The sequence below is a fragment of the Ruditapes philippinarum genome, unplaced genomic scaffold (genome assembly GCF_026571515.1).
Source record: "Ruditapes philippinarum isolate M1 unplaced genomic scaffold, ASM2657151v2 ctg7101_1_1_1_1, whole genome shotgun sequence".
Classification (NCBI taxonomy): domain Eukaryota; kingdom Metazoa; phylum Mollusca; class Bivalvia; order Venerida; family Veneridae; genus Ruditapes; species Ruditapes philippinarum.
The window spans coordinates 47,597-68,393 of record NW_026856815.1 but is presented as its reverse complement, the minus strand read 5'-3'; the positions used below and the strand labels follow the sequence as shown (position 1 = coordinate 68,393).

The following is a 20,797-nucleotide window of genomic DNA, read 5'->3' as shown; positions in this document are numbered from 1 at the left end:
GATTATTCATGTAAGTGCTGAACGAATTCCAAAAAGTATAATACTTACTTCTCCATGATACTGATTGCAACATGAGGTTGTACACGGCTATACTTGGCCGACGGTTTGTTATAATCATTAAGATATGTTGACCATTCTTCCTTTATAAACAGGTCCATAACCTAAAATATATTACACAAAACAATTTATTATACTGTAAATCAGGTTGCTATACAGACAGTTCCCAATTTTTACAATATTTACCTCCCTTGCCGACTAGCCAGCCATATTGGGGGTCAAAATTCTATACAGCAGTAATTACTTGACAAAATATGAAAAATTCAATACAGTCATTAAATTTAGCACTGGCCTGGTGGCCCATGGCCAGTGAAAATTAGTTTGGGCTAGTGTAAAATGAGTACGGGCTAGTGTAAATTTTAAGAAAATTTATTTAAATATGTAGTAGAATAAATTCAAAACTGGAATTCAATGACTGTCCATATAAACAGCCGAATTACGTGAATTGTCAAACTTTTTATACATCTACAGCAAAATTTAATACCACCAATATGTTCAAGATTATTATCTGTTTTCATTACAATGAGAGATCTCTAAATTATCTTGAGCATAATTATATTATATATTGGGAATGACCCCACAAAATGGCAGCCAGGGGAGGTAATAATTACTTTGTAATAAGCAACACCTCTAAATATCTCTCACTGTAAACAACTTTCCAGCTCTTGCAGTAACGAAACAAAACAAAATAGAATTTCATCAAAGAATAGTAATCTCATCTATAAATATGTTTCTTACCATACATAAATAAGTCTAGAGTTCTGCCCTTTTAAATACATTATAGTTCTACAAGAACCAGACACAAACAAGGCATAAGCTTACATTAGAGCAAGAGTAATCTAACTCAAACGCCTATTAACTTTTACAATATTATATCTCTCAAGTTAAATGTTACAATTCATCATATTTTATCATATGTCATATGTAACAAAAATACTTACATATAGAATACTAGTGGTTGATACCATTTTTGCTACTTATTAAGTAACATACATACACAAAAAGCAATTCTTTTCAGCTTTTAGGTATTACACGATTTTGAGATTTTGTTTTTATAACGCTTGGCAGTTTCATTATACTACAATGACAAGAATATAATGAAAATTGTATGTAAACAGTTTACCTGTCTAAGATCAGCAAATGCCATTTGTAAAGTACCATCATTAAATCCTGGTACAGGTTCTGATGCTGCAAAGTCTGTAAATACAGTAACAACTATATAACAAACATGATAATTATCATCATTATTTAATCATTATGAATTTATTACTTCATTTTAGTTTGGTTGGGATTTATGTTGCATCACAAAGAACTGATCATATGGCAATTTTCCAGCTTTACTGTCAGTACATTATTTCAGACACAAAGGGGCACTAGAGTAGAACCCCAGACGTTCCATAAGCTAGCTGGATAGCTTTCTAACATGGAGGATATGACGATGCTTGCATGATAAGAAGTTACAGTGGTGAGAGGCAAGTGAGGTCTGGGAAAATATTTTCACTGAACAGGGAAGTATTCATCATAGAAGCATGCAGACCACTTCTCTCTTTGTTTATGAAAATTCCATTTTCTCTAGAACTATTATAGTTATTTATAGTTGCAACTGGAGAAACATACGGCTAATCACTCGTGTAGTTTAGATCAACAGATATGTATTAAAGTATACCGTTCCAGGGGAAATAACTGGCTCCTTTAAAAGACCATTACACAGGATCTCATTTTGTTTTGTCCCAATCTTAAGATTAGTTTGTAGTTGGAGCAACAATCAAAACTTAGGACTCCAAAATTTGTAGTCAATACAGTGTTATGAAGGGACCGCTACTTAAGTTTTTTGCCATTCTTATGTATACATCAAATAAATTTATATATGCCACTGGACCACTACTCAAGTAATTACCTAATAAATGCCATTATCCATGGTACTTACTTTCACACTCGGTTACATCACGGTTAAACTGTTGTAGTGCATATGGTGTCATCAACTGTACGTTATTATCTAGCAGGAAATCCATCAAACTTTGAGCAATATGTTTACATGCTGACATACATGCAGTCTTTGCCACCTTCTCCTGAAATATTATCCAAAATAAACTTCATTTAGAACACAATTACAATGCATCATTATTTCTATGTCAAGAAATGACTGAAAGAAAGATTATAGATCAATTTAAAGGAGACTGTTCATTCATTTTTGTGAAAACTGAGCAATACATTGTTACTTCAAATAATTTAATTTCAAAATGTTTCACATAATTTTAGTAACCAACACTAAGGATTACACTCAGAATAGTTACACTGATGTACAGGATAGCCCACCACTACACTAGAAGTGCCTACTATCTATTATACAGCCAGATCTTAGATGGCTGTAATTATAATTCAATTCATACTTGGCTAAAGCCTATAAAAAATTTAATACTAGCATTTCATTAAAATATTCTTTCATAACAAGGAGATATATTTAGGGCAAAACTATTACAAATCTTTTTGAACAGAATCATTTTCATGCACTTGATATCGATTGTGTGAAGCCTTCAAATGCTTTTAAAGAATCATTCATAAGTCAAAAGTCAATAATACTTGTCTTTAATAAAATATTATATATGCAAAGTATTAACAATGCTGAAATTTCAAACTATATGTACAAAATGATAAAAAATTCAACTGTAACCAAACATAAAAGCCAATGTTTATTTTCTAAATATGCAACAACATTTCATCAATTTCAAAAATGCAAATTCATTCAAAACTGCATCTAACTCCAACAATGTATTTGTAAGCCATTTTTCTATTCATAACAAGAATCAATGTAATAAAATATGATAATAAGCTCATGTTGTTTTTCCTCTTAAATCAAACCAGTTTTAAGTTTGTGAAGATCTTCATGTCAAACTTGTAGCTTTACTAGCCTTAGAACACCTTACATGCCCCTCTATGCATTACTTCTGTCACAAGCTTGCAATTGAGTAGAACCACCATCCTAGAATCTGAATAACTTCCACATATCAAAGACTTAAATATACTTGGTAGGATAAACTCCCATCACTCTTAGTGGATCTGATCTTTACTCGGACAATAAGGAGTATAAAATGTGTAGATATGAATAGAAATGGCAGTGTCTGTGCTGCTGCAGGACAGGAGGCTTACAATAGAAGGAGAATAAAAATATTGGGTAGAGATACTATAGCTTTTTCTTTCATGGTAGAGGAAAATCAATTAAGATGGGGGAGGGGTCGATGTGTAGAATTGTATAAAAAATAGTGTGGCCTATACTGACATGCTTGTGTATAAATTTCTTTTAATATATGACAAGTTAAGCTTTGTGGAATACCATCTGTGTTAACAGAATGCAAGATAAATGTCTTTATAAACTTTGATACATATCTTTCTCTCTCTCTATCAAACAATAACATGAAAGCCGACAGATATTAACAAACTGAATTCTTGTGTTCTTGTATTTTTTTTGCAGCATGCAAAACAAAAAAAAAACAGTGTAGGTTATCAAAACAACATTTTATTACAGTTCAATTTTCATCTCTCAAAAACAAATCTAACAACTAGTTTTCAAATATGCACATAACCATCAATACGCTTAAAACAAAGTTTAAATTTTAAGCATGTTTATTCAACAAAGATTTTGTGGATTTGGGGGATTTAATTCACATGCATTTGAATATGATATGGCTGCTATAAAGAAACAAACATTATGCAAGCTATCTACTAAAATCATAACCAGGAATGCTTTATTCTCACCGGTACACACATCACCATAGCCTAATAAAATCATTATGTACATTTCTTACAATATTTAACACTGACTTTATTAAAAAAAACATTCTTATAGTTATCATTGGAGCCAAAAGGCTAAATTTCACATAAAAGTTGTAAACCAGTCATCATTGAAGCATAACTATTGGCCGATTTTGAAATTAACAGCCAATGAAAAGTTGTATTCAGGAACAAACCAATCAGATGCTTTGTGTGATTAGACTGGTTTACAAAAATTTCATCACATAAATAAACAACAAATGGCAGACAGTTGACACATCAGCCAACACAAAAACTAGCAAATCAATATTTGATTATAGTAAAGTTGTATAACTTATAATTCATAACTTGTTATCTTCAAGACTTACACATAAATACAATATTTAAATACTAAATAAAAGGAAACAAAGTAAATGATTTCAATAAAACAGGTAAAAATTCTATTCCTGAGTAAAACAAAATAAAACAATCACAGATGAACAATAAATTTAGAATATAACAATAAAGGGGAAATTCACATTTAAGGTATTTACAGAACAAAATCACTGGACAGGAAGGGTTTTTTTGTTTGTGACAGGATGTGCACTTTGCATGTATAATGTGTGTTGCAGTTTCTGAAAGGATCTTATATAAAAGCTCTGCAATGTTTTGTAGGATAGTTTACTCTTATAGAACAGGTAGATTGAACAAACCTTCTTGTTTGTAGCATTCTGAAGTATTTGAATCATTTTATATAATGAAATAGAACAAAACAACATTTGGGTTTCATAACCCCTCACTTTGAAAATATAATATATCCTTAAGAAATTTCCATTAGATATCACTGTTAAACTTCCTTTAAACAATGTATATGTACATGACGAGTTCTGTATTTGAGACACAGCAATGAAATTGTAGAGCTGATTGCATCTGATTTTTCACATAAACATTTTGCGTGTGTGTTGGATTTTACATCTCACCAACACAGTATAGGTCATTGGGATTTTTTCCAGCTTTTCTGGTGGCAAAAGACCGCAGTTGAATGGAACCACAGACATCCCATAAGCTAGCTGGATAGCTTCCTCACATGAAAGAACCCGAAGTCCCAAGCTGGATTTGAACCCACAGTGGTAAAGCAGAAGGGCAAGTGGTTTGAAGTCAATAACCTTAACAATTAGCCACGGACAACCAACCACAAAATCAAAAAAATTTCAATTAATATTTATACATTGGCAATCGATCTTAATCAAATATTTTGTATAATCTGAATATGTTTTCAATACTCTAGCAGTGTACTAACACTTTAAAACTTCAGTGATATACCACAATCACAATAATTGTAGTTTAAGATAATAAACTAATGTAAATTAATCTGAGCCGTGCCAAAACAAAATGAACATAGTGCGTTTGCGACCAGCATGGATCCAGACCAGCCTGCACATCCGCACAGTCTGATCAGGATCCATGCTGTTCGCTTACAAACCCTATTACAAGTAGAGAAACTGATAGCGAACAGCATGGATCCTGATCACACTGCACGGATGCACAGGCTGGTCTGGATCTGTGCTGGTCGCAAACGCATTATGTTGGTTTTATTGTGACGCGGCTCATTTGTCTTTAAACTTGAGAAAAAAAGTAAATCCATTGTCTCAAACAACACTTGCATCCGTCCAAAATGCCAGAAACATCACTACAAATATATCCAACTCACAAATTTTTTTTAGGGAAAAGTTTCACAACTTTCAGCATTTATTTCTAAACTTAATAATAACAACTGTACAATGTACAAAATTATGGGACAAGGTGTACAGTCAATAAAGAAGCTTCAACAGCAGACCATCCATAACTGCTAGAATTCAAAAACTTATGTTTTTTTTTTTCTCAAACTGTGAAGTCATTAATAGGTCAACTTTGTATTTGTTATGTTTATAGAATAATGTAACAGCTAAGGTTAACATTGTCAGCAGGGACACAGACATATAAATCAAAATACTATACCCACATCTTTATATCAATGCTGGCACATACATGTATGTTTACTTTAACAAAAATATCAAATTTAATTTGTCATTAAACTATGACATTACTATCACAGACACACACTGAAAAGTATGAAACATCAAACAAAATGGTGGTAAAATACTTTAAAGCTATAATATACATGAATTGCTGAGATTTTACGATATATGGTACAATTTTTATAAAATTTCACTTTAATGAAAATTGTCTTAGAATGTAACTATTTTTCCAGTCTTCAATAAACAAGAGGGCCATGATGGCCCTGAGGTCGCTCACCTGTATATAGCCCCCCCGGGCCAATTTTTACCCAAGGGCTTTTATTTGTTTATTTGAACAGACTTGGTAGACACCCATAAGAAGATGTTTCATGCTAAACATCTAAGTTCTAGCTCATTGGGTTTTTTAAAAGAAGATTTTTTAAGTTTTTACTATACACATATAGTTAAAAACAAACACCCCTGGGGCAGCGCCAGTTTTGACCCCCGGGCTTTAATTTGTAGATATTTACTTATAGATGTTTCATGCTTAATATCTAAACTAAAGCTATTTGGGTTTTTTCAAAGAAGATTTTTAAGTTTTTGCTATACACATATAAGGAAAATCAATGACCCCCGGGGCGGGGCCAGTTTTGACCCCAGGGCTTTTATTTGAACATACTTGGTAGACACCCATTAGAACATGTTTCATGCTAAATATCTTAGCTCTAGCTCTTTGGGTTCTTTAAAAGAAGATTTTTTAAGTTTTTACTATATGCATATAGGGAAAATCAATGACCCCCTGGGGCGGGGCCAATTTTGACCCCAGGGCTTTTATTTGAACAAACTTGGTAGACATTCACAAGAAGATGTTTCATGCCAAATATCTAAGCTCTAGCTCTTACAGTTCTTTAAAAGAAGATTTTTTAAGTTTTTACTATATGCATATAGGGAAAATCAATGACCCCCTGGGGCGGGGCCAATTTTGACCCCAGGGCTTTTATTTGAACAAACTTGGTAGACACTCACTAGAAGATGTTTCATGGCAAATATCTTAGCTCTAGCTCTTTGGGTTCTTTAAAAGAAGATTTTTTAAGTTTTTACTATATGCATATAGGGAAAATCTATGACCCCCTGGGGCAGGGCCAATTTTGACCCCAGGGCTTTTATTTGAACAAACTTGGTAGACACTCATTAGAAGATGTTTCATGCTAAATATCTTAGCTCTAGATCTTTGGGTTCTTTAAAAGAAGATTTTTTAAGTTTTTACTATATGCATATAGGGAAAATCAATGACCCCCTGGGGCGGGGCCAATTTTGACCCCAGGACTTTTATTTGAACAAACTTGGTAGACATTCACTAGAAGATGTTTCATGTTAAATATCTAAGCTCTAGCTCTTACAGTTCTTTAAAAGAAGATTTTTTAAGTTTTTACTATATGCATATAGGGAAAATCAATTGACCCCCCTGGGCGGGGCCAATTTTGACCCCAGGGCTTTTATTTGAACAAACTTGGTAGACACTCTTTAGAAGATGTTTCATGCCAAATATCTAAGCTCTAGCTCTTACAGTTCTTTAAAAGAAGATATTTAAAGATTTTTCTTTCGGTTGCCATAGCAACCAGAGTTCTGCATGGAATTAAATTCTTTAAACAATTTTTAAAGGTGACCACCAAAGGAACATTCTTGTGAAGTTTGGATGAAATTGGCTCAGTGGTTTATGAGGAGATGTCATTTAAAGCAAAAGTTTACGGACGGACGGACGCCGGACGGACGGACGCCGGACGAAAAGCGATCACAAAAGCTCACCCTGTCACTTTGTGACAGGTGAGCTAAAAACATTTTATTTATCTCTAGAAAAAAAGTGGACATAACCCCTCTCAATGAGACACTGTCTCTAGCTTTTGTATGATTACTTTTCTGGACTCAAACCCTGGTCCTGCCACTTTATCAGCTGGCTTCCTGGACAATGCAACCTCAACTTTTCTACTACTGATTTATACTGGCATACTCCCTCAATTTATCAAAACTTATCCTCTAATTCTTAACTCTTACCCTGCTAGAACTTAGTTTATATGTTTGTTTAATTGGGTTTTATATCACACCAACACATTAAAGGTCATATGGCGACGTTCCAGCTTTACTGGTGGAGCAAGACCTCAGGTGCCCTTCTGTGCATTATTTCAGGCATGAACAGGCACTTGAGTAAAACCACCAACGTTCTGCAAGCTAGCTGGATAGCTTCCTCACATGAAAGAATCCAAAGTCCCTGTCGAGATTCGAACCCACAGCAGTAAGGGGCAAGTGGTTTGAACGACCTTAACCACTTGGGTACGGACGCCCCTGTTAGAACTTAGTGATTAGCCTTTGCCACAAGTATAGATCTAGGCTGGCCTGAAAAAAAACCTGTGCAGTCTTACCGACCTCTAAACTGTTGGTAGCTCATTTTGTATTTTGATTTTGAAATCCGTGAAACTTTGGTCTGATCTGAATTTAAATTTGATTTAAATCTGATTACTTTCACATGCCCCACATTACTTATAGTGCATCAAGAATCATTCTTAACATCTAAATAATACCATATAAATATATAAATTTCACCCATTCAAAATAAACATAAGACAAACAGGTTTTAGAAACTGGCTCACAAACAGCAAAATGTAAATACTGTGAAATCAATTTATCTTCCAGGCATTTAATGTTTCCATGTTATTCACATAAAGAAATATGTTCTTTCAATTATATTTATGAATTCTAATATCTTTTTTAGTCACACTTACTTACTAGTAAGTATCTATAATTAAGAAATGATAAGAATTAGACACTGGAATACCTAGAGATATCACAGTAAGATACTAGAAATGTGTCCATAGGACACGGATGCCCCCACACGCCACTGTTCTGTCAATCTTATGACTCTAGGTCAAATATTTTTTGGACTACATGTGCAACAAGTTGAAAACTAAAAATCAACAAAGGGCCATAATTCTGTTAAATTTGGTTGCAGCAAAAATTCCTTCCTTTACTGCCATCTACACATTAAGGTTGTTCGTCCCTGGAAGTTTAAGCAAAATCTGCCATCCGGTTTAAGAGGAGTTGCATTCACAAAATTTCTACATAGTATATAGTGAAAAAATCAACAAAGGGCCATAATTCTGTAAAATTTGGTCGCAGCAAAAATTCCTTCCTTTACTACCATCTACACATGAAGGTTGTTCATCCCTGTAAGTTTAAGCAAAATCTGCCATCTGGTTTAAGAGGAGTTGCGTTCACAAAATTTCTACATAGTATATAGTGAAAAAATCAACAAAGGGCCATAATTCTGTAAAATTTGGTCGCAGCAAAAATTCCTTCCTTTACTCCCATCTACACATTAAGGTTGTTCATCCCTGTAAGTTTAAGCAAAATCTGCCATCCGGTTTAAGAGGAGTTGCGTTCACAAAATTTTTACATAGTATCTAGTGAAAAAATCAACAAAGGGCCATAATTCTGTAAAATTTGGTCGCAGCAAAAATTCCTTCCTTTACTACCATCTACACATTAAGGTTGTTCATCCCTGTAAGTTTAAGCAAAATCTGCCATCCGGTTTAAGAGGAGTTGCGTTCACAAAATTTCTACATAGTATCTAGTGAAAAAATCAACAAAGGGCCATAATTCTGTTAAATTTGGTCGCAGCAAATATTCCTTCCTTTACTACCATCTACACATTAAGGTTGTTCATCCCTGTAAGTTTAAGCAAAATCTGCCATCCAGTTTAAGAGGAGTTGCGTTCACAAGATTTTTGGACGTACGGACGGACTGACAGACTGACGGACGGACGGACGGACTGACGGACGGACAAGTGCAACGCTATATGCTCCCACATTGTGGGGGCATAAAAACTGAAACAAAAATTTACCCGGATAGGACAAAATAATCTCTGCTAAAAGTAAGACACATGTGCAATACTTGTACATGCAAAATGGACAGAAAATAACACCAACTATTTTGGAAAGACAGAATAACTACATTTATAACAACTGTGAAATCATTTTATACAGTAAGCATATCATCATATAATACATGGCATCTTTAATTTATTCTAAGAGAATATGATTTGCTTTCAAATTCCAAATAAAATTCCTTTAATTAAATTATAAAACCTGTATTATTCCTTTTTTTTTATTTCCAAAATAAACCACTTACAACTACTAGCAAATAATAAAAAGAAATGATTTCACAGCGACATAACTGAAATATAAAACTTTGATCTTATCTAAGCATATATTTGAGTGAAATCAGTGATATGGCAACTTGAAACTTAAAATGCAGACAACCAACATTTTCACTTACTATATATTGATGTCATATACTAAGTTTACCATTATCCAATTACTAATATATAAATTTATATCTATTGACAACTTAAAAAGAGCATAATTTATACCATCATATCTTAACCAGACCAGACATTGTGATATATACATGTAATTAAACTACACATATAGAATAAATATCTCACTCACCGGCAAGTTGGTAAATGACATAAATATACTCTGTAGAAAAGCTATCAAGTCCATCAGATAACCACTCGGATGTCCACTTGGCTCAGACTGACTCCATGTATAGGCAGCTAAAAGGAAAACATACCAACTTGTCAAATGTTTCATTTCACAACACAAGCATGACACATTAATTGTTTCGATGATATATTTCTAAATTAAATTTTAATATTACATATAAACAACAGCACAGGATACACACCAAATTTAAACAAATAAGAATAAAAGAATTCAAAGTCCCTTGCAAGATTTGAGCACACAGCAGTGAGGGGCAAGTGATTCAAAGTCAAGTGACTTAAACCACTCCGTAACAGAAATCCCCCCCCCCCCACTCCCCCTCACACACATACATCATCTGGTTTGACATGGACAACTTGATCAGTATGAGAGACTAGAGTATATTACCTAGTTCGAGGAATTCATCGATCTTATTGTTGAGCTTTCTATAGATATACTCCTCTGCTTCACTTCTTGCATCCTGAAATATATCATCAAAATAATGCTACCGTAAATAACATGTCAAAAAAAAAAAATATAATGCACAATTCTTATGTATATTTTAATATCTTTTATTTTGATTGGATATTACCTTTGCAATAGTGGTGTGCTTCATAGAAAAGCTGAATACAAAAAATTGGCAGCAAAAATAGTTTTGTTTGAAAATAGCAAGAAAGATCTCTTCCTTAATTTGTCTTGTCATAGTCATGTAAGAATTGACAACACATCAATATGAGCTATTTTTCACCTTTTTGTTTCTTTGATGTAAAAAAAATTAACCACTCACACCTATGTCCTAAATGATCAAATCCAGATAATGACATCAATACTCCAAACTGTTGTTAAATAGCCAATAAACCTCTCAGACATATATTACTTCTTAAATATCACTGGCAAAGTAAGTTATAACATGCAAAAATGTTAAAATTGTTGAAAAATATAATTAAATGAAAAGAGGCATTGCTCCTTTTTTTATATTTCTTTGTAAAATGCTTCTGTAAACTGGTAGAGTAACTGAGTATTAGATACCCGAAGTAGATCTAACCTTAAACATTGAAGTCCCATGTAATCTGGCAGCATGCACACTATCTTTCTCAGCACTAAAATATAAAATATTATAGAACAAGAGGGCCATGATGGCCCTGAGGTCGCTCACCTGTATATAGGCCCCCCACCCCCAGGCCAATTTTTACCCAAGGGCTTTTATTTGTTTATTTGAACAGACTTGGTAGACACCCATAAGAAGATGTTTCATGCTAAACATCTAAGTTCTAGCTCATTGGGTTTTTTAAAAGAAGATTTTTAAAGTTTTTACTATACACATATAGTTAAAAACAATGACACCCCTGGGGCAGGGCCAGTTTTGACCCCCGGGCTTTTATTTGAACAAACTTTGTAGATAATTACTTAAAGATGTTTCATGCTTAATATCTAAACTCTAGCTATTTGGGTTTTTTCAAAGAAGATTTTTAAGTTTTTGCTATACACATATAAGGAAAATCAATGACCCCCCGGGCGGGGCCAGTTTTGACCCAAGGGCTTTTATTTGAACATACTTGGTAGACACCCATTGGAACATGTTTCATGCTAAATATCTTAGCTCTAGCTCTTTGAGTTCTTTAAAAGAAGATTTTTTAAGTTTTTACTATATGCATATAGGGAAAATCTATGACCCCCTGGGGCGGGGTCAATTTTGACCCCAGGGCTTTTATTTGAACAAACTTGGTAGACATTCACTAGAAGATGTTTCATGCCAAATATCTAAGCTCTAGCTCTTATGGTTCTTTAAAAGAAGATTTTTTAAGTTTTTACTATATGCATATAGGGAAAATCAATGACCCCCTGGGGCGGGGGCAATTTTGACCCCAGGGCTTTTATTTGAACAAACTTGGTAGACATTCACTAGAAGATGTTTCATGCCAAATATCTAAGCTCTAGCTCTTAAGGTTCTTTAAACGAGGATTTTTTAAGTTTTTACTATATGCATATAGGGAAAATCAAATGACCCCCGGGGCGGGGCCAATTTTGACCCCAGGGCTTTTATTTGAACAAACTTGGTAGACACTCACTAGAAGATGTTTCATGCCAAATATCTTAGCTCTAGCTCTTTGGGTTCTTTAAAAGAAGATCTTTTAAGTTTTTACTATATGCATATAGGGAAAATCAATGACCCCCTGGGGCGGGGCCAATTTCGACCCCAGGGCTTTTATTTGAACAAACTTGGTAGACACTTACTAGAAGATGTTTCATGCCAAATATCTAAGCTCTAGCTCTTAAGGTTGTTTAAAAGAATATATTTAAAGATTTTTCTTTCGGTTGCCATGGCAACCAGAGTTCTGCATGGAATTAAATTATTTGAACAATTTTTAAAGGTGACCACCAAAGGAACATTCCTGTGAAGTTTGGATGAAATTGGCTCAGTGGTTTATGAGGAGATGTCATTTAAAGCAAAAGTTTACGGACGGACGACGGACGGACGCAAACGGACGGACGGACGGACGCCGGACGAAAAGCGATCACTAAAGCTCACCCTGTCACTTTGTGACAGGTGAGCTAATAAAAGTAATATGTATGCATCAATAAAAGTAATTTAACACCATTTCAAATTCAAACCTTTAGCTAATATACATGTCAAATATCTAGTTTAATACAAAATCGCCACTTTCTTCTCTCTATGGTATGCAATGCTCATATTATTCACTTGAAAACAATCTACATCTTAGTTTCATTTACATGTTTTGAAAGCTTTAGCTTCTTTAAACACTCTTGAATCTGCTCTTGAAACTAACCAGTACTAAACAAAGAATGCAAAGTTTTTTGCTCAAGGGAACAATTGCTTGCCCCTGATGGTGTTTGAACTCATAAGGTCAGCAATCCTGACATTACTATTCTGACGATTTAACCACTCAGCCATACCGCCACTTTTAATATCTTGATCCATTATGTAACATTAAAACCATTGTAGATTTATTTCAAAAGAAGCTGTAGTACATACCCTGTTATACTGGAGATATAATCTTCTAAATGGCTACAGGATTTCTCCAAGTAATTCATGTTTATTGATATCTGTATCAACTGTAAAATAAATAAATAAACTAGAAATGTGTCCATAGGACACGGATGCCCCCACACGCCACTGTTCTGTCAATATTATGACTCTAGGTCAAATATTTTTTGGACTACATGTGCCACAAAATGAAAACTAAAAATCAACAAAGGGCCATAATTCTGTTAAATATGGTCGCAGCAAAAATTTCTTCCTTTACTACCCTCTACACATTAAGGTTGTTAATCCCTGGAAGTTTAAGCAAAATCTGCAATCCGGTTTTAGAGGAGTTGCGTTCACAAAATTTCTACATAGTATATAATGAAAAAATAAAAAAAGGGCCATAATTCTATTAAATTTGGTTACAGCAAAAATTCCTTTCTTTACTACCATCTACACATTAAGGTTGTTCATCCCTAGAAGTTTAAGCAAAATCTGCCATCCGGTTTAAGAGGAGTTGCATTCACAAAATTTCTACTTAGTATATAGTGAAAAAATCAACAAAGGGCCATAATTCTGTAAAATTTGGTCGCAGCGAAAATTCCTTCCTTTACTACCATCTACACCTGAAGTTTTTCATCCCTGTAAGTTAAAGCAAAATCTGCCATCCGGTTTAAGAGGAGTTGCGTTCACAAAATTTCTACATAGTATATAGTGAAAAAATCAACAAAGGGCCATAATTCTGTTAAATTTGGTCGCAGCAAAAATTCCTTCCTTTACTACCATCTACACATTAAGGTTGTTCATCCCTGTAAGTTGAAGCAAAATCTGCCATCCGGTTTAAGAGGAGTTGCGTTCACAAAATTTCTACATAGTATCTAGTGAAACTAGAACTGTGTCCACAGGACACGGATGCCCCCACTGACAACATATATATGGTATATAGTGAAAAAATCAACAAAGGGCCATAATTCTGTTAAATTTGGTCGCAGCAAAAATTCCTTCCTTAACTATTATCTACACATTAAGGTTGTTCATCCCTGGAAATTTAAGCAAAATCTACCATCCGGTTTAAGAGGAGTTGCGTTCACAAAATTTCTATATGGAATATAGTGAAAAAATCAACAAAGGGCCATAATTCTGTTAAATTTGGTCGCAGCAAAAATTCCTTCCTTTACTACCATCTACACATTAAGGTTGTTCATCCCTGGAAGTTTAAGCAAAATCTGCCATCTGGTTTAAGAGGAGTTGCGTTCACAAAATTTCTACATAGTATATAGTGAAAAAATCAACAAAGGGCCATAATTCTGTTAAATTTGGTTGCAGCGAAAATTCCTTCCTTTACTACCATCTACACATTAAGGTTGTTCATCCCTGGAAGTTTAAGCAAAATCTGCCATCTGGTTTAAGAGGAGTTGCGTTCACAAAATTTCTACATAGTATATAGTGAAAAAATCAACAAAGGGCCATAATTCTGTTAAATTTGGTCGCAGCAAAAATTCCTTCCTTTACTACCATCTACACATTAAGGTTGTTCATCCCTGGAAGTTTAAGCAAAATCTGCCATCTGGTTTAAGAGGAGTTGCGTTCACAAAATTTCTACATAGTATATAGTGAAAAAATCAACAAAGGGCCATAATTCTGTTAAATTTGGTTGCAGCGAAAATTCCTTCCTTTACTACCATCTACATATTAAGGTTGTTCATCCCTGAAAGTTTAAGCAAAATCTGCCATCTGGTTTAAGAGGAGTTGCGTTCACAAAATTTCTACATAGTATATAGTGAAAAAATCCACAAAGGGCCATAATTCTGTTAAATTTGGTCGCAGCGAAAATTCCTTCCTTTACTACCATCAACATATTAAGGTTGTTCATCCCTGAAAGTTTAAGCAAAATCTGCCATCCGGTTTAAGAGGAGTTGCGTTCACAAAATTTCTACATAGTATATAGTGAAAAAATCAACAAAGGGCCATAATTCTGTTAAATTTGGTCGCAGCAAAAATTCCTTCCTTTACTACCATCTACATATTAAGGTTGTTCATCCCTGAAAGTTTAAGCAAAATCTGCCATCCGGTTTAAGAGGAGTTGCGTTCACAAGATTTCGGGACGTACGGACAGACGGACGGACGGACGGACGGACAGACGTACGGCGTGACGGACGGACAAGTGCAACGCTATATGCTCCCACTCTGTGGGGGCATAAAAATCAACAAAGGGCCATAATTCTGTTAAATTTGGTCGCAGCGAAAATTCCTTCCTTTACTACCATCTACACATTAAGGTTGTTCATCCCTGTAAGTTTAAGCAAAATCTGCCATCCGGTTTAAGAGGAGTTGCGTTCACAAGATTTCGGGACGTACGGACTGACGGACAGACTGACGGACGGACGGACAAGTGCAACGCTATATGCTCCCACATTGTGGGGGCATAATAAATTATCAACCCATACCATGGTTAAGTATATATGATGTATTTGTTATATGACTCTAGAACTGTCTATATACATATGTAATATGAGGGATCGTGATATCAATGAGCCAAAATAAAGCAGTTAAGAATGGCAAAACTGTTTAGATTAGCAGTTTAAAGATTAATACAAATTTTAATGTCATTTACTAGCTAAAAAATCAATAATGGCAGGACTAAATACATTTAAAACATTTAAACTTAATAAAATTATTGTTTTAAAAGTGCACTAATGTTTATCATATTTTCAACAATGAATTTGTTTTCATCTGATTATTACAATAGAGAAATATTAAGAATATTAGATATTTAACCATTATACTTGCTTCTCCATGTTATATGAAAGACACATATAGCTAATTGCTTGAGTTTTACATCACATCAATACAGTAGAGGTCATATGGTGAATTTTTATAGCTAATGAGAATCAACATACTTGGAACATTTTAAAGGTCCAATACAGTGAGAGAAAGAGTGTTTAAATGTTTTAATTTTTACTTAAATAGTATATTTGAGTGTTTACCTGTAATAGACTAAGATTTGGCATCTTTATAAGATTTGACAGGCATCCACTTAGTGTCCGTGTTAACAGCAGATTTGTAGATTTCCTTATCATATCATCTATTTCTGTATGACTGTAATTATGCACACAAACAAAATATACCACAACTTTACAAGTCATCACTTTTTCGAGTGATAATTATATATATTCTTTAATTGAACAAACATGTATTTATGCTCAGTTGTCAGGATATCTATTTTAACAACAGACAAGTCTGAATTAAAGTCTAACCACAACTTACTAGTGTCATGATTTTCAAGGACTTAAATTACATTGAAACTTAATGCATGTCGCAGCTCTACTGTTTTACTTGTGGAGAAAATACTAAGGTTTGCCCATTATTACAGACACAAATTTGAGCCTATATAGAACAACAGACATTTAATTATGTTTCTTGTTTTTATGTCAATTTTAACATTTTTTTTTGTCAGACTAGCTTTCCTGGATAACAAACCAGTAGTTACCAATTTCTTCACAAGTGACTGACTACTAATCCGGCATGATTTCTGAATCAGGGGCCAGAGATAAATGACCATTGGACACACTGTCCGAGATCAATTATCACGTAGAGAGAAATTTTAACCTTTTTATATGTTATAAGCAACCCAGAAATTTCCTCATATAAAAAAATCTGATGTCTCTTGCAATTCACAACAAACAGTAAGAAGTGATACAAAGTACACAATGAAAACCACTAGGTCACTGACCCCTATTACAACAACTCTTGTCATTCACACACATTGTTCAAGCATCAGTAAGGAACCAAACTCCTTCCACTGATCAACTTTACAATCACTATAATATTATACAGGTACAGAACATTTTGGTGTGATGTAACACCCAATATTATACTAACATGGACAAAGAATGTTTATTACTAAAGAAGACTTACCTTAAATGTAAATCAGCAGAGAATTTTAGGCAGGCATTAATATACTCCTTAACTTGGTTATAAACATTCGGAACAAACTGTGAAAATGGGAATCTCTTCGGGTATGGTGCCTGCAAAGAAACATAATATAGCTGTATTTTTCATATTCTGTACATAGAAATATATTATGCAGGAACCTAGGTTTACAAAAATTGGTAATCTCTCTTCCTGTAGAGTGTTTGAAATGTCTGAGTAAAAGAACTTGCCCTATTTTAACATATGGCCAATATCACTAAAATCAAACAGTCAGCGGTATTAATGTATATGCAGCAGTACAAGTCTAGAAAATGTAAGATTTACAGGAACAATATCAGGTACTGATGTTTGAGACAAAGTAATTACCTCTCCACATAATGATGATAGTTACTTATCTCAGTACAAGTTAATGGTAATGAAAATGTAATTAAAGTATGATTATTAAATGCTTTTTACTATCTATACTTATAATAAATAAACAACATTCACAATCCATAACTTCCTCATAAGTGATCACACAATTATAGAACATCCAATAAAATATTGTCAAAACACAATGAACTTCAATGACAATTTATGACAGTTTTTCAATTTTCAGGAAATAAGTCGTTGAAGAATTCTGTGAACAGGGTAGAAGACTGTAAAGATATGCAGGCTAGAGTACATCTACACTGTTGGTGGTGGTAGTGGTAGTTTTCACTCCGGATCACGGTAGTAAACCACTTTGAATTTACAAGAGCACAGTTCAGCACCACATACTGCTTACCATTGAAATAATTGTAAATGTTAAATGCTAAGATAATCACCTGGGTAAGTTCGTCATCTTGAAATGGGAACTGCGTTATCACAGATACATATTCAGCTTCATCCTCTATATAGATTGGTGTATAGTTATCCTCGGCAAATATATCGTTAAACACCCCCACCCACTGTCTCGTCAGTGTATCACTATACTGGTCTCTACAAGGTATATAAAGTTAATATTATATAAATATAATTTCATTATAAATTGATCAATGGACTACAAAGCTACTAGTTATTCTAAAATATTAAGTAGATGTCACCAACATTCTGTTACAACCTATCAGCAAAATGCCTTTACAAGGAAAAATATGAAAAAAGTTAACAGCAACTTGTTCTCTATTCAGTCAGTATATATTTTGAAATTTTCCCTAAAAATGATGGTTTTCTTCAGTTTAAAAGACAGATGAGTCCATTTAAAATATTTTGAGAAGAAAAGGTGAAAACTTAAAAAGGAAAAGAAAGAATAAAACATTTTTATATTAAAATGTATACACGAATGCACTTCATATGTTGAAAATGACTATATAATATTGACTTAAATCTATCAAATAATTTCATTTATATCAAATATATGATTCAAGCTTAACTTAACTTATACAAAAGTACTAAACTCACCTTAATTCCAATAATAATTCTAGAAGATGACCAACACTGAATCCATATCCCTGAAACATTCATTTTTTGATTTATACACTTATAATTACAAAAATATCATTCATCATATTAGTAATCTTTTAGATGATACTGTATTGAATCAAATATCTCCTGCTTGTAGGGCTAACATTTACCTCACTATTTGTAAACTTGGTTTTAAGCAACACAAACATTATTCAGGTCATCACATTAATTGCATCTCTCTATAAATTAGCTCACTTGACAGCAAATCACAAGTTGATGAGCAAAAGTCAATAATTGTGGTGAATGAATCAATGTCTGAGTCTAATTCATACATACAAGTAAAAGTTATGTAACTAACAGGGCTAAAAGGTAATATGTTTAACCTTTATCTTGATGCAACCATAAACTAACAGCCTCTGCCACCAGTATATAGCCAGATTAGTCTGCACATCCATCCAATCTAACCAGACTCTATACTACTGACTGACCGAACATCAAATTATCATTTCGATTTTTCATAGTTCTCAAAAACAAGAGGGCCATGATGGCCCTAGATCGCTCACCTGACCCATCAAACTCATCCAAACAATTATCTAGACAAGCATTCTGACCAAGTCTCATGACAGGTGAGTCAAAAATGTGACCACTTCAGTGTTAACAAGGATTATCCATATTTGAGCAGTGTGACCTAGTTTTTTACCCAGGTGACCCATATTCAAACTTGACCTAGAAATCAACAAAACAAACTTTCAGACCAATTTCCAGGATACTTGGATCAAAACAGTAGCAACTAGAGTGTTAACAAGATTTTTCTATTTTTAGCTCCGGTGACCTAGTTTCACATGCGATTTCGAACTCATCCGAGCAATTACCTAGACAAGCATCTTGACCAAGTTTGATGATAATTGAGTCGAAAATGTGACCACTAGAATGTTAACAACGTTTTTCAATATTTGGGCGGTGTGACCTAGTTTTTCATCCAAGATGACCCATGTTCGAACTTGACTTAGAAATCATCAAAACAAACTTTCAGACCAATTTACAGGATATTTGGATCAAAACAGTAGCCACTAGAGTGTTAACAAGATTTTTCTATTTTTAGCTCCTGTGACCTAGTTTTTCATCCGAGATGACCAATGTTCAAACTCATCCAAGCTATCAACTAGACAAACATCCTGACCAAGTTTGATGATGATTGAGGTAAAATTGTGACCAATAGAGTGTTAACAAGGTTTTTCTATTTTTAGCTCTTGTGACCTAGTTTTTCATCCGAGATGACCCATGTTGGAACTCATTCGAGCTATCAAATAGATAAGCATCCTGACCAAGTTTGATGATGATTGAGGCAAAAATGTGACCACTGGAGTGTTAACAAGGTTTTTCTATTTTTAGCTCCGGTGACCAAGTTTTTCATCTGAGATGGCCCATGTTCAAACTTATGCAAGCTATCACCTAGACAAGCATCCTGACCAAGTTTGATGATGATTGATGCAAAAATGTGACCGCAAGTGTGTTGACAAAGTTTTTCTATTTTTAGCTCCGGTGACCTACTTTTTCATCCGAGATGACCCATGTTCGAACTCATCCAAGCTATCACCTAGACAAGCATCTTGACCAAGTTTGATGATGATTGAGGCAAAACTGTGACCACTAGAGTGTTTACAAGGTTTTTCTCTTTTTAGCTCCTGTGACCTAGTTTTTCATCCGAGATGACCCATGTTCAAACTCATTCGAGATATTACCTAAATAAGCATCCTGACAAAGATTGATGATGACTGAGTCAAAATTGTGACCGCTAGAGTGTTAACAAGGTTTTCTATTTTTAGCTCATGTGACCTAGTTTTTTATCCGAGGTGACCCATGTTCGAACTCATCCTAGCTATTACGTAGATAAGCATCCTGATCAAGTTTGATGATGATTGAGGCAAAAATTTGACCGCTAGAGTGTGAACACGGTTTTTCTATTTTTAGCTCCTGTGACCTAGTTTTTCATCCGAGATGACCCATGTTCGAACTCATCCGAGCTATCACCTAGACAAACATCCTGACCAAGTTTGATGATGATTGAGGCAAAAATGTGACCGCTAGAGTGTTAACAAGGTTTTTCTATTTTTAGCTCT

General features: G+C 34.1%; 1 protein-coding gene across 3 annotated transcripts in view; it reads right to left on the bottom strand.

The window, feature by feature from the left end:
- The window catches only part of LOC132747771 (exocyst complex component 6B-like), a 37,064-nt gene that overhangs the window by 5,167 nt on the left and 11,100 nt on the right, over positions 1 to 20,797 (bottom strand). Inside the window, exons 12-23 of one of the 3 annotated variants that reach the window (XM_060737265.1) lie at positions 18,675 to 18,724; positions 18,062 to 18,215; positions 17,241 to 17,350; positions 16,310 to 16,421; positions 13,332 to 13,411; positions 11,382 to 11,436; positions 10,745 to 10,817; positions 10,304 to 10,410; positions 4,518 to 4,535; positions 1,985 to 2,126; positions 1,181 to 1,254; positions 49 to 161 (exon numbers count right to left, since the gene is read on the bottom strand). In XM_060737265.1, the coding sequence (XP_060593248.1) occupies positions 49 to 161; positions 1,181 to 1,254; positions 1,985 to 2,126; positions 4,518 to 4,535; positions 10,304 to 10,410; positions 10,745 to 10,817; positions 11,382 to 11,436; positions 13,332 to 13,411; positions 16,310 to 16,421; positions 17,241 to 17,350; positions 18,062 to 18,215; positions 18,675 to 18,724 (1,088 nt within the window). Of the gene's footprint in view, positions 1 to 48; positions 162 to 1,180; positions 1,255 to 1,984; positions 2,127 to 3,810; positions 3,832 to 4,517; positions 4,536 to 10,303; positions 10,411 to 10,744; positions 10,818 to 11,381; positions 11,437 to 13,331; positions 13,412 to 16,309; positions 16,422 to 17,240; positions 17,351 to 18,061; positions 18,216 to 18,674; positions 18,725 to 20,797 lie in introns of all 3 variants that reach the window. The other 2 variants (XM_060737264.1, XM_060737266.1) reach the window with 2 other exon arrangements.